Here is an 18985-nt window from a genome sequence, read left to right as displayed (position 1 = left end):
TTTAAACAACTAAATATAAAGGTTCATAAATAAACAACAGTCTGCTGTTACTGTATAAGTTTAACCACTCAATTCAACATTTAAAAGCATTTTTAGCTAATAAAAGACACATTTGTGGCAATGCAACACCCATTATACGGAATGATTCATTCTATAATGTGTGTGTGGTCACTGAGGGCAGATACAATTTTATTTGCCATTTTTAAATACTGATTTTAATTTGAAAACCCTCTCCGGAAGCTGTGAACGCACGCTGTCTGACTTGACGGTGCGTGTCCTGACGCCGGTGCTGGATGTCCTCACGGAGCCGCTCTGCTCAGCGGGGCTCCTGCACACTGCAGACGCTGCGGAGCCGGGATGAGCTGCGTGTCGCTGCCTTTTGTGCGGCGTCGGCGCTTCGAGTTGAGATGCAGTTTCCAGTCGGAGAGCCCGAACAACAACAAACTGCGCTCACAAAGAGGAATCAAGTTACACTGCGGTTGTGAATGAGCTGGCAAACCGCGGACAGATGCGAGTCGGGAGAAAGTGAATTTGGAGCATTTGGAGGCACTTTTTTTGTTGGACTCGCTCGGCGCTGATTCGCTGCTGCTGGTCGGCTCTTTGTGCTGCAGCTTTTTCCTTTTGGGTAGAAAGGTAAGACATTCCTGCAAGCATCACGGGTGAAATATGCTGTTAGTCTGCAAGCAGTTATGTGAGACTGGTTATGGCTTTAATGCAAAAAGGAAAAAAAAAAACTAAACATTTGCTACCTCTTTTCCCCCCAAATACATTTTATTGCTTTATTTGTCCACCCTCTGCCAGGCTGATGAGTTGGCAGATAACAGTATCGATCATTCACTAAAGCTGAATTCATCTACCAGTGTGAACGCGTACACCGGGGTTTCCATGGTCACTTGGATGTCATTGTTATTTTAAAATCCATTTTGCACTTTTACGCACTGTGCGCCAAACGGGGACCGCACGTACACGGCGCGTCTGGTAGATTTTCTATACTGAAGCTCTCACGTATGTGCGTTGAGTTGGCTGTGAAGTCACCAGTCTGTTGCTCTCAGCCGCATCACTTCATCCTGGGTGTGTTCTGCTTTGTCTCCAACACTGACTCTCTGTGTGTCCGCTGGTGTTTAACCAGAGCGTCCTCCGCTGCTTTTTAAACACTTCACTCGCCGGTTATCGCGAGCTTTTTCTTCATGCTCACTGCGCGTTTGTCACGTAAAGGCCTCGAAGCCTGGGCAAGGGTTGCTTACAGGACTCTAGTATTGAGGCAGCAGCCACGCCTCGCTGGCCCACTGCCACCCTGAGGCCTGGAGGCCCCCGGGAGCCACACAGGCAAGTTGGTGAGCCACCTGAGGCTACACCCACTGGGATAAAACGGAAACATTTCGCTTGTTGACAAACTATAATCTTAACTCAGTTTTCATGAAATGTAACAATAAGAGTGGAGTCTGACTTGTTTAAACGTGATAAATATAAAAAAACAAAAACTAAACAAGTGCAGCTGGACTCTCTCCCAGCATCAACTTTTGGCCAAATGATGCGTTATAATTTCCCAGTGCTGTGAGAGTTGTTTTCCTGGCCTTCCTGTTTCCACGCTGCACGTGGAACCTCTGGCGTCCCAGAGTGAGTCAATCAGCTCTGGATTGATTACAGTGGGAGAGGCTCGTTGGTGCGATCGATGGGATCGACTGTCTCAGACAGAGCTGGGTTTGTTTGTAAAGTCGTCGTGGCTCTGTGAAGGAGCTGTGGTGTTGTGCTTTTCGACACCTTGTTTAGAGAAACACTTTGCAGGAAATTTAACACACACACACACACATGGCTGCACCAACACCTCCTAATCACTTTGCCTGAGGTCGCTGCGCCCGCTGTGTGAGCGTGTAGGCGTTCAGGCAGAGAAGAAGGTTGTTTGTCGGTGCATTAACAGTCTCTCCCACTGAGCAGCAGTGCATGCTGAAGCCTGATGACATTCCTGCATTAAGCTTTTAGTTGGATATTTTTGATTTAAGTTTTAATAGTCACGGACATCCAAAGAAGCCTGCTCTTGTGGTAGTAGAAGCAATTTGATGAACAACTCAGCCTAAAACGGAAAGCTACAGATGGTGTGAAGTGTTTGTGCTCAGCACTGAGGGTTAAAGCTCTATCTGTACCCTCGCTCCTGTGCTCTGTTTGATTTGACCGAGATATACACTTCTAACTCTCAGTTCCTGCTTTTCTTTTAACGGCTTGTTAAGTCTGCACCAAAGACCCAAACAGGTTTTCAGGCCACTAAAGGATCTGGCCTCTCAGGTCAGTGTGGTTTAATGTTTTTAGCCAGAAAGTGAGCGCTCTGGCCGACCAGGTGGTGTGACAGTGGCCCAAGACAACACCTTTTTAAAAAAACAAATAAATAAACAGAGTGGTTTTCTCCCGCACAACAACTCTAAAAGGTGTTTTTATAGTCTCTTCAGCAGCTCTTGCACGTTAACATAGTTGTTAGGCCAGCTCCTGTTTAGCACAGGCCTCATGCTTGGGATCATTTCCCTACTGGAAACCAAATCTTCTTCCAAGGGGCAAGTTTCTTGCCACCTGCATCAAGGCTTTCCTCCTGGGTTTCTCTGTATTCGTTCCTCCTCAACCCTCAACGGCCTTCCAGAGCCTGCCGCAGAGAAGCATGATGCTACTTCACAGTGGGGGGAAGGAATGTTTAATGTTTGGTTTAGGCCTACACCAAAAAGGGTGTTTAATCTGAGGGCCAAGAAGCTCAGTTGTGGTTTCATCAGGCCATAAAATCTTTAAATCTTTTAAGAGTCTTTCTCTTTGTCACTCTCCCATAAAGCTGCAACAAGTGAAGCACCAAGATAACTGTTGCCGTGTCTCTAATCTTTTATTTCAAATAGGCCTACGTCAACAATTATCGATACATGAGTCTTGTAATCTCCCACGTCTGCATCGGAAACGACTCTACGTGGGACCTCCACACCACGATGGAGAAGCTCTGTGTGAAGTATTGTACATTCTTTATTTGAACTGAGTACAGCCTTTTACAACTGCTAATGTATCTGGTTGGAAGTTGTCCCAGCTGAGAAGTCCATGTGTGAATCACATGAAAGCCATTACTGAAAACTGTGTGGAAGATGGACAAAGGAGGAGGTCAGGTCACAAATTGAGAGCGCAAGATTTGTTATCAGATCAAGAATCTGCTTGTTCTAGGTCCAAGTAGGAAAGTACCTACGTGGAAAAAGAAATCATTGCGTACCGCCCTGCTGAAGAGTCAGAGTTAATATGGAGTCTCAGTCAGAATCGTAGCCTGGAAAAATGACTGTTCCTGTCTTCTGAGGTGTGTGTTTGAGGGAGACGGAGAGAAGGGGGTGTAGAGTTGATGATCTGGTTGCTGTGACGACTACCCCCCTCCTGTCTTTTCTCACCCCGGCCTCCCATTCATCCCCATTGTAGTAGTTAAGCTCGGTTGCCCTTGGAGATCGCAGGGGACAGTTGGGGAATGTGGCGTCCGGGCGAGTATGCATCACACATGATCCCACCACGCGGGACGAAAAAAAAACTGTAGATAAACCAGCATGTGGAAAACAAAATGTTGTCTTTATTTGTGTAAATGAGTTGCGTGCGTGGTCTCTGAGGTCAGACGAGTTTCCGCTTTGGTTGAATCGTTCATGCATGAAAGTGGAACGTTTTAGAGCTGCTCTGATGTCCTGCGTCCGCTCCTGCATGTCGTGCGCACACCGGAGACTTGTAGCCCAGAATAGACGGCGGCCTTTTATTGGCTGAGAACACACTCGGGGCCAAATCATTGGAGTTTGCTCATAAAAACTCCCTCGAAGCGTAAGAATGGGCCCAGCCATGTCCTGTGTGACTGAGAGCGCACACGCAGACACTCCACACACCTCCGAGTGCCAACATTTTAACAATGCTGTCTCTCTTGTTGCTGTTACTCAGTGTGTTTCCATCCGAGACACTTGACTTCCTGTCTGGTATGACAAATTATCTTTCGCCTTTCCCTCACTGTGTTCATTTCTCTTTCTGCCTCCCTTCTGTTCACGCTCCTCTCTCCACTTTCTCGCCCTCTCACACCGCGTTTTCCTGTTTCAAACTCACCATTTCTAACATTCATCTTCTTCTCTCGCTCACCCCATCTTCCTCCTCCCCCACCCAATCCTCCCCTCTTTTGCCAGACCTCCAAGATAGATTCCCTCAGGAGTAAAGTGGACTTGCTGCGCCTCCCTCTGGCCCTTTCCTCCAAGTCCATCAACCATCACAAGAGCCAGCTGGGCGTGGTCTGGGAGAAAGGCGGCGGCGGCTCGGGGGCAGGAGTGGCCCGGAAACCCCGCCCACCGCTGACCTCCGACATGGACAACGAGTCGACGTACTCTGGCTACTCCTACAAGTCGTCCCACTCACGAAGCTCCCGCAAACACAGGTGGAGGATCACAGCTTGCAAGATGGGCTGGGACTGGGATGTTTTTTTTCTGTTATCAGTTAATTGACTGATTTTTTTGTTGTCGATTAATCATTTAGTGTTTAAAATGTCAGAAAATGGTTAAAAAAAAATGACGTTTTAATTTTCAAGTTAATATTGCTTGTTTAATCTGACAAACTGTCACTCAAATTACTTTTATATAGGACAAAAAAACAGCCAATATTTACATTTGGGAAGCTGGAGCAAGTGCATTTTGGCACTTCGACTTATCAAATTAGCAATTAATCAAATAGCTGCTGATTAAAATTGTCATTCGATTGAATTGGCTTGTTGTTTCAGCTGTAATTGTGAGTGTATATTGTGTTTCCAGTTACGTCCTCTTTATATACTAGATATTTTTGCCATATTATATCTATTTTAGCAATAAACTAGAGCTGAACTATTTGACACTACAAGTTAAATTTTTATTATTCAACAGTTATTTTTCAAGCAAAAATGCCCAAGTTTCTATGAGGTTTTGTAATTTTCTTTGATCGTAATGTCTTTGGCTTTAGACATAAATACCTTGAAGTCAAAATAGGCAGAGAATAATTTGGAAGATACTAAATGGTAATCCCATAAACATTTACACATAGTGGCTTTAAATGCTCAAATAAACAGTAAAAGGAAAAAAAAAGACAACTGATAAAATAAAAAATACAATAACACATTTACAATATATATCCTTTAAATAATGCCCATTGTTTAATCTTCTCCGGTTTATATTATATAAACAGACATTTGTTTTAGCTCAAGATCAAATAATCCTCTCAATGACTAGAGAATTATGTAAAGCCTGCCAGGACAGGAAGTTTGAATTAATTATTGTCTATCCTTGGATAATAAACCATCTCTGACGCTTCTTCTTTTTCTCCAGGGAGAGGAGGGACAGGCATCGCTCGAAGACTCGCGACATCAACATCCGTGGAGACAAATCGGTGACCATCCAGGCTCCTGGAGAGCTGCTGCTGGACGCAGAGTCCACCAGAGGAGACGACCGGGTCAGAGTTTACTCTTATACATTACATCGTTCCTCTTAAGCTCCACTGTGCCGTGTGTCACCAACACTCCTCTCTCTGGTCTCCTCTCTCTTCAGGATGACAACTGGGGCGAGACCACCACGGTGGTCACCGGCACCTCCGTGGACAGCATCTCCAACGAGGACCTGACACGGGTCTCTAAGGACCTTGAGGACTCTTTGCCACTCGAGTGCCGCCGTTACTTTGGCCCAGCGTTGGGCGCTGTCCTGGGGTTCTTTGCTCTGGTCACCCCTCTGGCCTTCTTGGCCCTCCCACAGCTCCTGTGGCGGGATACGCTGGAACCTTGCGGCACGCCATGTGAGGGCCTTTACATTTCTCTGGCCTTCAAGCTCCTGATCCTCCTCATCTCCACCTGGGCGCTGTTTCTCCGCCCGCCCAAAGCCACCCTGCCGCGCTTCTTCATATTCCGCTGTCTGCTGCTGGCGTTGGTCTTTCTCTTCGTGGCTTCTTATTGGCTCTTCTACGGGGTGCGGGTGCTGGAGCCCAGGGAAACGGACTACAGGGGGATCGTTGGATATGCAGCATCTCTGGTGGACGCTCTGCTGTTCATTCAGTACCTGGCCCTGGTGCTGCTGGAGGTCAGACATCTGCAGCCTGCTTTCAGTCTGAAGGTTGTGAGGACCACAGACGGAACTAGTCGCTTCTACAACGTGGGTTATCTCAGGTTGGTATATGTGGAATATCAGGGATATTATTAGTTTCTTTTATTTTAAAATGTTTTTGTAAACTTTGTTTTAGTTAAGATTTTTAACTTAAATTTTTTTTAAATATTTATAATATTGTATTTTTCTAAATGAGATATCAACCATTGTCACCATCAAGAGGGTTATCTTTGCAGTCCTGTTTGTTTGTGTGTTTATTAGCAGGATATCTCAAAAGTTACACAACATATTTTAGCAAAACCTGACGTGAAGTTCAGTCATGGGCCCAGGAAGAACTGATTAGCTTTTGTTGTGGATAGCAACGGCATGTGGTTGTTTATAAACCCACAAACTGTTTCCCTCTTAACACTAAAGGCAAAAATATTTGTCTTCTGGATTCTTTGGTTCAAGATGATTTTAAGTCACATCCACCTACACAAATTTCTACAACCTTTTTAGCAGCACCTGCTTTCCCTTCCCCTGCCAAAATTATAATTTTATCTTTACCAAATTTGTTACATAAACTATTGAACCCCACAAAAATTCTTTTTGGCATTCTTTTTTTTTCTTAATCCAAACAGTTTAAAGTATAACGGATAAATCCAAAGCACCTCTTCTTTCCCCTCGATGCACCAATCACAGCTAAGCATGAATGCAAACAGCCTAAGTCTTCCTTCCACTACCACTGGCTACCAGGTTGCCTTCACAAAATACTAAATTCTGCTTATTACAAAGACACAAAGGATGTGTGAACACTTGGTATTCTGATCACATGGACGGTGTTGTTTTCCGCCCTTTCTATCCATCTCATTTTCTTGATGTGGGGCTTCATATTCCTACAGTACAGCAGATATATTTTTCTCATGCATGCAGCCCACTGGGAGTGGCTTATTTTGCCTCTGGTGGTTCACCACTTCCTTGTCTGCATGTTAATATTGCCCATGAAGCTGCCAGGTTGTCATTGCTGATAATACACCATCTTCCTCTTTGTTGTGCAACGCAGTATTCAGCGGGCAGCGGTGTGGGTTCTGGACCAGTACTACAGTGACTTCCCGGTCTATAACCCTGCCCTTCTCAACCTGCCCAAGTCCATCCTCTCCAAGAAGATGTCTGCCTTCAAGATCTACAACCTGGGGGAAGGTATAATTATCTTGTGTACACTGTTTTTTAACCTTTTTGTCTGCATCAGAGAATTTTCTATCGTGTATATTTTAAATACACTAAACAGATGGAAAGCAAACACTAACTCGAACATGACACGTAGTACGTTGCCTACGCTAACAATAAGAAAATTAACAAATAGGTATGTTAATTCCCCAAATCATAAGCAGAATAAAGATGCCTATACTTTGCAGACATGGTGTTCTGAATTTCTCTTCCTGCCAATTAGATGATTGGGTCATCTTTAATTTCATTGTGTCTGTCTACAGAGAACAGCACCAATAACTCTACGGGGCAGTCCACAACAATGGTCGCAGCCGCTGCTTGCAGACGAGACAACTCCCACAACGAGTACTACTACGAGGAGGCAGAGGTGGAGCGCAGGGTCCGCAAACGCAAGGCCAGGTGAGGACATACCGACACAAATGCATGGACATATAAAGAGTCAGTTGAGCAAAGAGGTAGCAAAGGGTTGTCTAATAAAATGACAACCAAGTATCAAATGAAAACATAGTCAGGTTAAAGTTGATGTTAACTTTGTCTATTTACTCATCCAGCAGTTGCGGGCCAAGATTTGCATTCATTGGGAGTTTTTGTCCCGATAGTCACTCTCCTTGTAGCTCTGTTTTAGCCTCTATGACCGCTTAGGGAAATATCTGCTGATTTAGCTGATTTGGTCGGCTGTTTGGTTCTGGGCAGGTAGGATACACTGGGTTTATCAGAGTGTTCTTGCTCAAACAGCTGCCTGGCGAGAGGATAAACCAAAACAGTAAAGTTGCAGATTGTAAAAATAAAAGCAAGCAAAAGTGAAACCTTTTTTCACATGAACTGACCCTTTGAAAATCTAAAAATATTGATCAGGGCAGCTTTAAATCTACATTATTGTCTCACTCCCTCTCCTGTTTCTCCTTCTTTTAGACTGGTGGTGGCAGTAGAAGAAGCCTTCACCCACATCAAGCGGCACCAGGACGACGAGGCTGCCGCATCCTCCCCCAAACACCCGCGGGAGGTGATGGACCCCAGGGAGGCAGCCCAGGCCATCTTTGCCCCCATGGCGCGGGCCATGCAGAAGTACCTCCGCGCCACCAGGCAGCAGTCCTACCACAGCATGGAGAGCATCATCAACCACCTGCAGTTCTGCATCACGCACAACATGACCCCCAAGGTAAGGAAGGCTGTTTGAAGGTATTTTTATTTCATTTATGTACCGTAGTTCTGCATGTTTAACTTATTGTCTTTTTTTATTTTATTTAGATTTAATTGGTTTTCTATTTCTTTTATTTGGAATGTAAAATTATTAAAGACACATTTTATCTTTAGATTATGTATCAACCACATCAACACATCATTCCTGTGTGTGTGTGTGTGTGTGTGTGTGTGTCAGGCCTTCCTTGAGCGTTACCTCAGCCCTGGCCCCACCCTCCAGTACCTGGACAACAGCAGGGGGCGCCAGTGGACACTAGTGAGTGAGGAGCCAGTGACCGCTGCTCTGCGTCAAGGCCAGGTCTTCTCCTTGAGACGCCTCGACTTCTCCCTGGTCATCACGGTGACGCCGCTCCCCTTCCTGCGCGTGGGCGAGGAGTTCATTGACCCCAAAAGCCACAAGTTTGTCATGAAGCTCCAGTCAGAAACGTCCGTGTAGGAGGAGGGGGGAGGGGATTACTAATGGCCGGCAGGAAGGCGGTAGATGGTGAATCAAAGATACTAATCTTAGTGCTTTCAGGGTATCTTTTTATACCTTTTGGTATTACATAGTTGTTTTCATGTTTGTTTGTATGTTGTTGATGAAAACCCAAATGATATGGCAAAAATGACCTACGGGAAATAATGCAGAGCAATAGAAATACCCTGTCTCAAATAGTTCCTCTTTTCGTTCTCATGTTTGACACTTTCCTCTAAGTGCTGACTGTTAACTTCTGATAATTGGCTGCAGACTGCTTCCAGTTCTCAGAATACTGAAGAATCAGCACAGTTTTTTTACACTACGCATGTAATGGAATACGTCTGGACTGTCTGTGGTAAATATTCATGTCCACTAGTCTGCAAGAATGCCGCACAGTTGATCATTTGTATACATCACACATGAGAGGTTTCGTTGCTCGCTCTTTGTCAGAGCTTATCTTACTTGTCTTTCCCCTTTTATTTGAACTTCTTCTTTGCTGCTGAATGTGGCCTTTACAGGCTATAAATGGACAAAAGCAGATATTGAAACAATGAACTACATGGCCTTGTTCAGACAGCCCAAAGTTTTGGCCTATCCAGATTGGTTTTATGTCTCAACAGCAAAAAAACACATGAAATTATCTTTTTGCAAATCGTATACAAGCTACATTTGGAGGTGGTTTGAAATGGGATTCCAATCAGATTTCTATCAGTTCAGGTCTTTTGCGACACAACACAGCACACAATGGCGACATAAAATCCAAAGCGTCAGAAGCGCATCAGTGTGGCTGCGCAGAATCCAAGCTGCATCACTGAGTTTGTCTGGCACGACGGGGGAGTTGCCATGACAGCACCACTGTTTGGAGGGGGAGATGATGGAACTCCATTTTTCATGGTGCAACTCATGCAGATAGCTCGGTGATGTCTGGACACACAAATCCGATCAGACTGTCCGCACAGTCTGTCTTAAAGACCTGATTTGAGTCTGAACGAAGCCTAAAAGATCCCCTGGCCTTCTCTCACCTTTTGGACGTTGGCTGGATTCTCGCTGTCTGAATCAAAGGGGATGAAACTGTTTTTTTTAAACTTGCTCTATTTTTGTTTCCACTGAATAGTTTACTGAGACTTTCTACTGAAAGTAAGAAGTAAGAAACACTGTATGGACTAGATGCACTGGGAATTTCATAACTCTGTTAAGGTTTTGTTGAATCACTTCTCTTTTCTGGAGAACCTACAGAGATGTATTTTTATGGTTACTACTCACTGCACTGACAACAAAATAGAACTTTCTAAGCACAATGTAAGACCAGTTTTGTGCAGTAACACTGATAGCAGATGTTTTCAGCCCTACAAATGAGGTTTGAATTGGACTTAATGAGCTCCAGTAACTTCAGCCAAGTACCACCAATGTGCTTCTTTTTGGCAGCTTGATGTTAATTACTGTCTTTGATATTTTGCAACATGTGTGAATTTGTGTGTGTGTTTGGTGAAGCATGGCTGGATCATTAACTGGAAAAAGAGGCTTTATAAAATCAGAATACTTGCCCTTTAATTTGTTTAGTTTATATTGAGCTCAGATATATTCCTTTGTTTTATCGAATAGCTTCAAGGTAACTGACATACAGAAACAGTCCAAAATCTATAGACATTCAGTTTATTATCATGAATAGGTACTTTTTTGTTTTGTGCTTAAAAAAAGACTTAATTCACCAATCACAATAGCTAAATAACTGATTTATAGACTAATCGCTCCACTTCTAGAGTACTAGTTGGTGTCTAAAGAAATAATGAAGCTGCCGTATACTGAGGATGTTCATCCTGGTTAGTCCAGCCATGGGTTGATAGATGTGCTCATGTTGTCTTTTTTTTCATTCAAAGATGTCCTTTTTACACTACAGATAGAGATTATTGTGCCACTCACAAGCAGTTTACATGTACATTTCAATGCAGTTTTCTAAGGTTGTATTTTTCCTGTTTTGCAATGGATCCCTTCGTTGTATTCAATCTAAGTTCCTAACACTTGTCTCTGAAGAACTTTGTCTTTAAAAACAAGTTTGTTATTTTTACACTGTCTTTTTAGGGCTGAGTTGATGTGAACATTTTTAATAAATGATCTCATCCCATGTGTAAGTCACAAGTGGTCTCGAGTTTTTCAAGAAGTGATATTTAAGTGTGGGAGTATGAAAAGCTTGAAGCATAAAAATTTCCATTCTTTTATAGACATGTAGGCTATTGTACAACACCTATAGCACCTGGAAACCACCAAACAAAAGAAGAAGGAAAAAAAAGCTAACTATAGTCTATATGTAATGGTGGAGTATGTGCACTACACAATAGAAATAACTACTCAGTCTGTTCAGACATGTAGGAAATAACGTACACTGATGTATCGGGAATTTGCCCCAAAATTACCATCAGGATAATGTTATAAGGAGTTTGTCATATTTTTAATTATTAGGGGTTCATGAAACACGTGGTTGGTGTCACTATGACAAACAGGAAGTGTTAAGGAGTCTTTTCTCAAAATAAAGACTCCATGATTGTTCCTCAGTGCGTGGTAACTCGGGAATGATGAGACTCCAAATCCTGCTCCTTCCATTCCTCCAAGGTAGGTCCAGTTTTCATCTGCCGAAAATACAATTGAACAGGAAATGTGCCCCTTTCAAAAACTTTTAAATGTATAAAAGGACTTTTGAGATCAATCCGTAGATCCCCCTCTGCGGATTGAGCTGTTTGTCTGTTTGTGGTTCACTTCATGGAAAATCGTGAAGTTGTAAAAAAAAAAAAAAGACGAGGACAGCTCGGGTTTTAGCGGAACAGTAATCCTCATCATCAACAACGTCATCACGCAGCCAATCGGGTTCTCTGACGTAAATGAGCCAATCGGAGAAAGTTTCCCATATTTTTTTTACACATATCTTTTCTGTGCTTTGTTGATCAGCAACAAGGAGCATAACAACGCAGAGGAACAGAGTGTTTAAGATCCTTTTACTACTTTATAAGTCACCTAATGGTATTGGTCCAGAATACTTAATACAACTTAATACTAATACTTCTATTAATAGGACATATTACAATATATTTTTGTGTTGTAGTCATGCACACCAATCTTATGCAAATGTTACGTTTCAGTGTTTCATCATATCCCTAATCTGACCCCCTAAATGGATCGGCCAAAAATGCCAGGTCTGATTTTTTGTCCCAGTCCAGCCCTGGGTGGGAGGGATTGATGTTTTTTTCAGGTGCTTATTTTTGGTTAGACATGGGCATTATATCGGGTGGTACTATTACATTACTGTGGTTTTTAAACCACAGTAACACTTTGTGTTACATGTATTTGAATGAAAAGTGCGATATAAATAAAGATTGATTGATTGATACAGTAGGCCACAAAGTTTCCATTGCCAAGAGTAGACTGATATGGCAAAATATAGTAAACTTATTCTAACATAAAATTATGCATCTTAAATTTAAAAGATATATGGCTGAGAGTTCATGTGTCTTCAGAGCTTCTGTTGTCCATATATTGTGTATAAGGTATTCACCATGAAGGGTAATTATGTTGAGTAAACCAAAAAGCAACAGGTGTTCTCAAAATTCTTCCTGGGACAATGTTTAGATGGGTAATCTGGAATATATATATATATTTTTTTAATGAAATCTCTTTGACTTTAGTTCCAGCTGGTAGCACAGAGACAATGGTTATTTTTGCTCAGGAAGGATGTAACTGAGTGAAATGACCCTGAAGTGTTTAAGTGGCAGCCAGACAAGAACTAGACAAATTCTCTAAAAGCTAAGGAAAGGGGCTTCAGTGCTTCCTTTCCTACCTCCTTTAGCATAGGTTACACTGGACCGTCCCTTAGGAAAGGAAATAGGATTCAATCCTATTTGTTTATTTTTAACAACCATCTATAGTATATTGTTGTTACTTCCTAGAGTTATTGGTTAAATGTACCCTGTGTATACACTGATAACATCTTTTTTTAAGAGATGTGATTCTGTGTTGGAGAGGGAACCTTACTTTTCTCTAAAGCATTGAGTTTCTCACTGTACTTATCGTGCATGTGTTTTAAATAAAGTTTGTTTTGAAAAGCAAGCCTAGAATAAGTGCAGTCAGATCTTTCCTTGACCTTGTGACGTTTTCCATTGAGGTCAAGGAAAAAGCATACTTATCAGCTGGTTCAGGGGATGGGACGGTATTAGCCTCTCATGAGTACACCAGGTGGAATAGCCCCATACAGCAGCAAAATATTTTACAGTGACTGGAATGTTATAGACAAGAAGTCTTGATCATTCAAAAGCTGACTTACCAAAAACATGTTATTACTGAATCAGTATTTAAAAAATATGGATTTATTCTTATATAAATCATCTTTTAATGTCCATATAATCGTGTCGTCCATCCACAATGGCATCTCTCGAAGCAGTTCTACAGTACAACGCCAATTTTGAGACGTCACCTTTGCTACCCTATTTTCTTTTTGACGTTGTCAAAAAAAGCCTTTAAACTTCTTGAAGTTAAAAACAAAAATATGTTGAAAGAACTGAAATTGTTGACCACCTTTCTTTAAAATGTCACCAAAGGTCAGCTTTTTTGAGGGAAGTGCTGTTTTTCTTTTGTGTCTTACTGTTGAAAATATGAGAGACTGATAATGCTGAAACTTTTTTAAAATTGTGTTTACAGTGACACTAGTTCAATCCCTCAGCGAAGTCTCAGGTTATGTTGGGGAAAACATTACCTTAACGTCAGGAGCTGACCCATCATGGGAACTTGCTACAATTGACTGGTCAGTATTCCCAAACGATACTTGGATTGCCACCTATCGCAGTGGGAAGGCAAATATTGAACGACTCCATCAGTACACAGGGAGACTCAGTCTCAACATCTCCTCAGGTAAATGACAAATCTGTTTTAGTGGAAGTGTAAAGGAATGTATTATTTTAATTCTCTCTTGAAAGTGTCTCTTCAATGTTTTTTCTTATTCATTAGGTGACTTGACGATTTATAATTTGACCCCAGAGGATGCCATGGAATACACTGTAGACCTCTTAAACTCTAAAGCACAGGACAAAGTAAACAAGATCAAGCTGACAGTGAGACGTAAGTACTAGCGTTCAACAGGAAGTTAAATGTTGATACAGGGAAGTTTTTATTTTCACACAGCTTGACTTACTGTCTGAGTGAATTGCCCTTAACAAAATGAGTGTGACTTTATTGTTTCTGTCTTATCTTTAATATTTTCCTTACATATTTGTTGGCATACAGACTTTTCTCACTAAGTTCAGCTTGATGCTAACAAGTATGTTGCTACTGGTTAGTGTCTCAAGTCAAATGTTGCTACTGTTTGGAAATTTTGTCGAGAACAAATCGTCATGACTAATCAACAGCTCTAATCATCAACCTCTGCAGAACACCTCCAGAGACCAACCATACAGACTGTCACCAGTACATCTGCAGAAGGAGGCTGTTGGATCGGCCTGCATTGTTCTTCAACAGATCAAGGTGTTGGCTTCTCCTGGCAGATTAATCCTCCCAGTGTGACTGTTTTCAGAATGAGTAATCCTGATGGAAACTCTGCAGCTCTTTTAGCATTTCTCAACACCACACATAACCCAGTCCAATTCACCTGCACCTCCAGCGGGCAGATGGAGAGCACCTCAAGTGTCGTCACTCATAACTGTGATGGTAAGTTCAAAATGATCTTAAAGGAAAAAACACAATATTGTAACAAATGATAACATGATGAACTTCTTCCCAGTTCATGGTTTTAATTTTAAATATTTCCTCCTAATTATGTTGTTGTCTCTTCTACGCTGTTTCAGATGACAAGCCTCAGCCTCCTGAACCTAAGCTACTTCCTCAGCTCAGATGTAGATATGTTTGGGTTTTTTTCATAGGATGCTTTCTGGGAATTTCACTTACAGCAATTACTTTTTACATTTTTGAAGGTAAGAGGAGAACATCAACACTGTAGGAAAAAATCTTTGTCGTTCTTACTCCAAACACATGTCTCGCCTGAGCTTATTATATTATTTGTTCTGGTGAAGCATCAGAATCTACGGAGCTCCTGAGGGGACATGGGCAAAAACAAAAGACAAAGTAAAGTAGCCTCTTTCTGTCTCCCTCTCTCTTTATGAGTTTCTCCATCAGCAGTACGTTTCATAAAGTCGCTGCGTTTAATTTTCTCAACTGCGATTCCATTTTCAAGTGCGCTGGTGCGCTGCATGTGGATTGTGGTATCCAATATTTGTGCATTTGACTTATAACAGTTCAAAATAGCACTGTAGCAGCAGGACAGAGGGTCAGTGACCTTCTACGGGGAGAGCAGTGATTGGTGGTTATGTAGGGACTGAACCCTTCTATAGACCTCTAACCCCTTGTTTTGTTACCTTGTTGAAGTTCAATGTTGATACAGGGAAGTTATTATTTTCAAACAGCTTGACTTACTGTCCTTCTGAGTGAATTGCCCTTAATAAAATGAGTGTGACTTTATTGTTTCTCTCTTATCTTTAATATTTTCCTTACTTGCAACATAAAATCTTATTATACTGTACAATTCAAAAAATATCTCAATTGTGCCATCGGGAAATTGTGTTTCCCAGAATCCCGTTGCCATTTCAGATTTGGATGACTGACAGTAACTTTAATATACTTTTTTGGAGGTGAGGGGTCATCGTTGTAGGACAATTCTTTTGTGTCCTATTTACCCCCAAAGTCGGCTCACAATCTCAGCTGAGCTTGCTCAGAGTAGCCCAGTCACAGAGCATTACCATTTTCATATCTTTATTTGTTATTATGTCATTTTTTCTGGTAAAGAGTCAGCATCAAACACTGCTTCCAGAGTAAGTGATGTGTTGGTAGTGAGGAGTCGACTATATGAGCTCGGCTCTCCTCTGATTGCCAATTTCTCCCCGCACCCCTCTGCTCCTCTCAGAAAAAGAAATACATGACAAGGATCAAATTACACTTTTTTCGTTTCATATTACATCAAACAATTGAATTGAAGTATACTGTATGTCTGTACAGAGATGTATAACTAACCACATTATTTCCATCCATCCATCCATCGTCAACTGCTTATCCTGTGTACAGGGTCGCAGGGCCACATTATTTCATAGGATGTTATTGTTGTTATCAACTAAGATAGTTATTCATGACATATCCCACTTTTTAACCATTAATATGACACAATATTTCAGTGTACTGCAGATAAAGACTCTTGCATATTTATTTATTTCTTGCAACAAAGCAGAATGTAACTTAGTGTCCTGCAGAAGTGGTAAATGAAGAGCCTTTTGGGAGCCGAAGGAGCCGGCTCTCGGAAAGAAACGAAGCCATAAGATCCGGCTCCCTTCAAAGGGACGTTATTCCCTTTGCTATTCTAGAGTACTAGTTGGTGTCTGGAGAAATAATGAACCTGCATATATTGGGGATATCTGGGGTCAACAGGGCCACCCAACAGGTTAATCTGTCCGCATGTGTTGATACGTGTGCACATGTGTGTGTCTTTCCTTACTATGATATGTCCTTTGTACACTACAGATAGAAACTGTCATGTCACTCAGGGGAATGGCAGACATCTGTATGGTTGTAAGTGATCACCTGCAGCTGGTTAATTATTAAGTGAATCCAGCTTAGACACAGCAGGGAAGCTGTAACTTCCACATGCACATTTTGATGTAGTTTTACAAGGTTGTTTGTTTTCCTGTTTTCGATGGATCTCTTTGTTGTGCTCAAGCTAACATTTGTCTCTTGAGAACTTTTCTTTCAAAGCAAACTAATTATATTTACACTGTTTTTAGGAATAAGTTTCAATTTCAATAAATAATTTCCTCTAATGTTATTTGTCGCATTTGAGTCACAAGTATAGACTGTAGGTCACAAGTCACAAGGAGTTTAACATTTTGTAGTTTAGACAGGAAGCACTTAAGTGTGGGAGTATATGGCGTGTGATGCATGATGAGTAAAAAAAACAACAACCCAGGATCTTGTGTATTATTTAACTACTAATAACTGAAACAACTGGAATCCACCAAATTTAAGAAATATCCCATGAATAGGACAACGTATGAACACAATACAACAGAAAAGGAACTATTCAGTCTGTTCACACATGCTTGAAAGAATTTACACTGATTGGGAATTTACCCCAAAAAGTTCCACTAAGATTTTTTGTTTTTAGAGGCTGATAAATGTGATGACCAACTTTATTTAGGAAACTTGTGAGAAAATATTTCAAAAGATTAAAAAAGTATATAGTGTATAAAGTATCTTTTCATATTTTGAAATACTGGGTTGTCATGCAGCACGTGGTTAGTTGCTAAAGAGGAAGTCCTGTGTTCTTTCTCTACGCTGACTGAACGTTTCTGCTGTTATACAGTCTATGGTTGTAACTCGGCAAAGATGAGAATTCAAATCATCCTCATATTATTCCTTGAAGGTAGGTCCTGTTATATTTGCTGAAAATGTCATTGAGCAGGAGCTGATGTGCCAAACTTTAAAAAACTTATAGTTAAATATTTAAAATGACAATTCAGAAGTAATTTCCTCACTTCAAGAGCGAATAGATTAGGGGACTCTCATTATTAGAATTAAAAAGCGAAATACATGACTAAATACTGGCTCAACTGTTCTTCTATCACTGATCCACTGAAATGTCTATCTCAGCTTAGATTCGATTTCAAAAAGAATGTAAGTATATTCATATTTCTGTGCATTCATGCACAAACAAAAGAAAGCAGGAAGTATGTATTTAGCATTTGAAGGAGCGTGGTTATCATCAGTCCCTCGATGGACAAAACACCACAAGTATATCAGTCATCTCAAAATGTGTGGATATACACATTATTATTGTCATTATTATTATATCCTGTATTCACATGTTCTACCCTATCCTGCAAAATGTCTAATATATTTATATAACTATTGGACTAACTACATGGATTGCCATGAAAGTTTTTACAGACACCATGTGGTTGACATGCTTCAGAGTAAAATATCTATTGGATGGATTGTCAGTGGAATATACTGCAGATATCAGGGTCCCCTGAGGAAGAATATTAATGAGTTTAGTGATCTTCAGACATTTCCTTTAGTGCCACTAGCAGGTAAAAGTTTTCACTCATGTGAAATATCTCAACTACTTTATGGATTGTCAGCATTTATTTTTATAAATTTATGGTTCACAGATGACTGATCTACTGACTTTGAATCTTGCACCACCATGGAAACCCTAAATTAAGAAAGAGAACATGGTGAACATTATACCTGCTAAACATCAACATGCTAACATTATCATGTGAGCAACAGCATTCATAGAGCTGTTATGGCTGTAGAGACTTATTTACAAACTTAAAAATGAATGATTTATGTCTAAGGAAAGGGAATGGTACATTATTTAGAAGTTAAATGAGGGGGGGCTGGAGCCACTTCCAGCTGGAATAGGGTGAGAGTCGGGGTACGCCCTGGACAGGTCGCCAGTCAGTCACAGGGCACATAGAAACAAACAACCACTCTCATTCACAAAGTGCTTTTTTTAAATTGTGTTTACAGTGACACTAGTTCAATCCCTCAGCGAAGTCTCAGGGTATGTTGGGGAAAATGTTACCTTACCATCAGGAGCTGACCCATCATGGGAACTTGCTACAATTGACTGGTCAGTATTCCCAAACAACACTTGGATTGCCACCTGTCGCAGTGGGAAGGCAAATATTGAACGACTCCATCAGTACACAGGGAGACTCAGTCTCAACATCTCCTCAGGTAAATGACAAATCTGTTTTAGTGGAAGTGTAAAGGAATGTATTATTTTAATTCTCTCTTGAAAGTGTCTCTTCAATATTTTTTCTTATTCATTAGGTGACTTGACGATTTATAATTTGACCCCAGAGGATGCCATGGAATACACTGTAGACCTCTTAAACTCTAAAGCACAGGACAAAGTAAACAAGATCAAGCTGACAGTGAGACGTAAGTACTAGCGTTCAACAGGAAGTTAAATGTTGATACAGGGAAGTTTTTATTTTCACACAGCTTG

At 41.3% G+C, this 18985-nt stretch overlaps 2 protein-coding genes across 3 annotated transcripts; both read left to right on the top strand.

Annotated features, from left to right (window-relative positions):
• The first annotated feature begins 498 nt into the window (after nt 1–498).
• Nucleotides 499–11078, top strand: LOC123979797 (vang-like protein 2). Of its 2 annotated transcripts, none has more exons than XM_046063886.1 (8): nt 499–633; nt 4161–4405; nt 5322–5445; nt 5541–6148; nt 7129–7265; nt 7556–7691; nt 8205–8451; nt 8671–11078. In XM_046063886.1, the coding sequence occupies exons 2-8, from the start codon at nt 4335–4337 to the stop codon at nt 8926–8928; spliced, it is 1581 nt and encodes a 526-aa protein (XP_045919842.1). In that variant the 5' UTR covers nt 499–633; nt 4161–4334; the 3' UTR covers nt 8929–11078. The 2 variants fall into 2 exon arrangements, with proteins under 2 accessions (XP_045919842.1, XP_045919841.1); XM_046063885.1 differs by lacking the exon at nt 499–633 and adding an exon at nt 1156–1334.
• Nucleotides 11079–11486: 408 nt separating this feature from the next.
• On the top strand, nt 11487–18929 carry si:cabz01074946.1 (CD48 antigen). The gene is made up of 7 exons (XM_046063962.1): nt 11487–11556; nt 13633–13842; nt 13939–14049; nt 14359–14634; nt 14772–14897; nt 18502–18711; nt 18808–18929. Exons 1-7 carry the CDS (start codon nt 11517–11519, stop codon nt 18927–18929), a joined length of 1095 nt encoding a protein of 364 aa, XP_045919918.1. The 5' UTR covers nt 11487–11516.
• The last annotated feature ends 56 nt before the right edge of the window (nt 18930–18985 follow it).

Source organism: Micropterus dolomieu, linkage group LG12 (assembly GCF_021292245.1).
Source record: "Micropterus dolomieu isolate WLL.071019.BEF.003 ecotype Adirondacks linkage group LG12, ASM2129224v1, whole genome shotgun sequence".
Lineage (NCBI taxonomy): Eukaryota > Metazoa > Chordata > Actinopteri > Centrarchiformes > Centrarchidae > Micropterus > Micropterus dolomieu.
The sequence above is the reverse complement of the archived record's forward strand: the minus strand, read 5'-3'. Positions and strand labels throughout refer to the sequence as shown.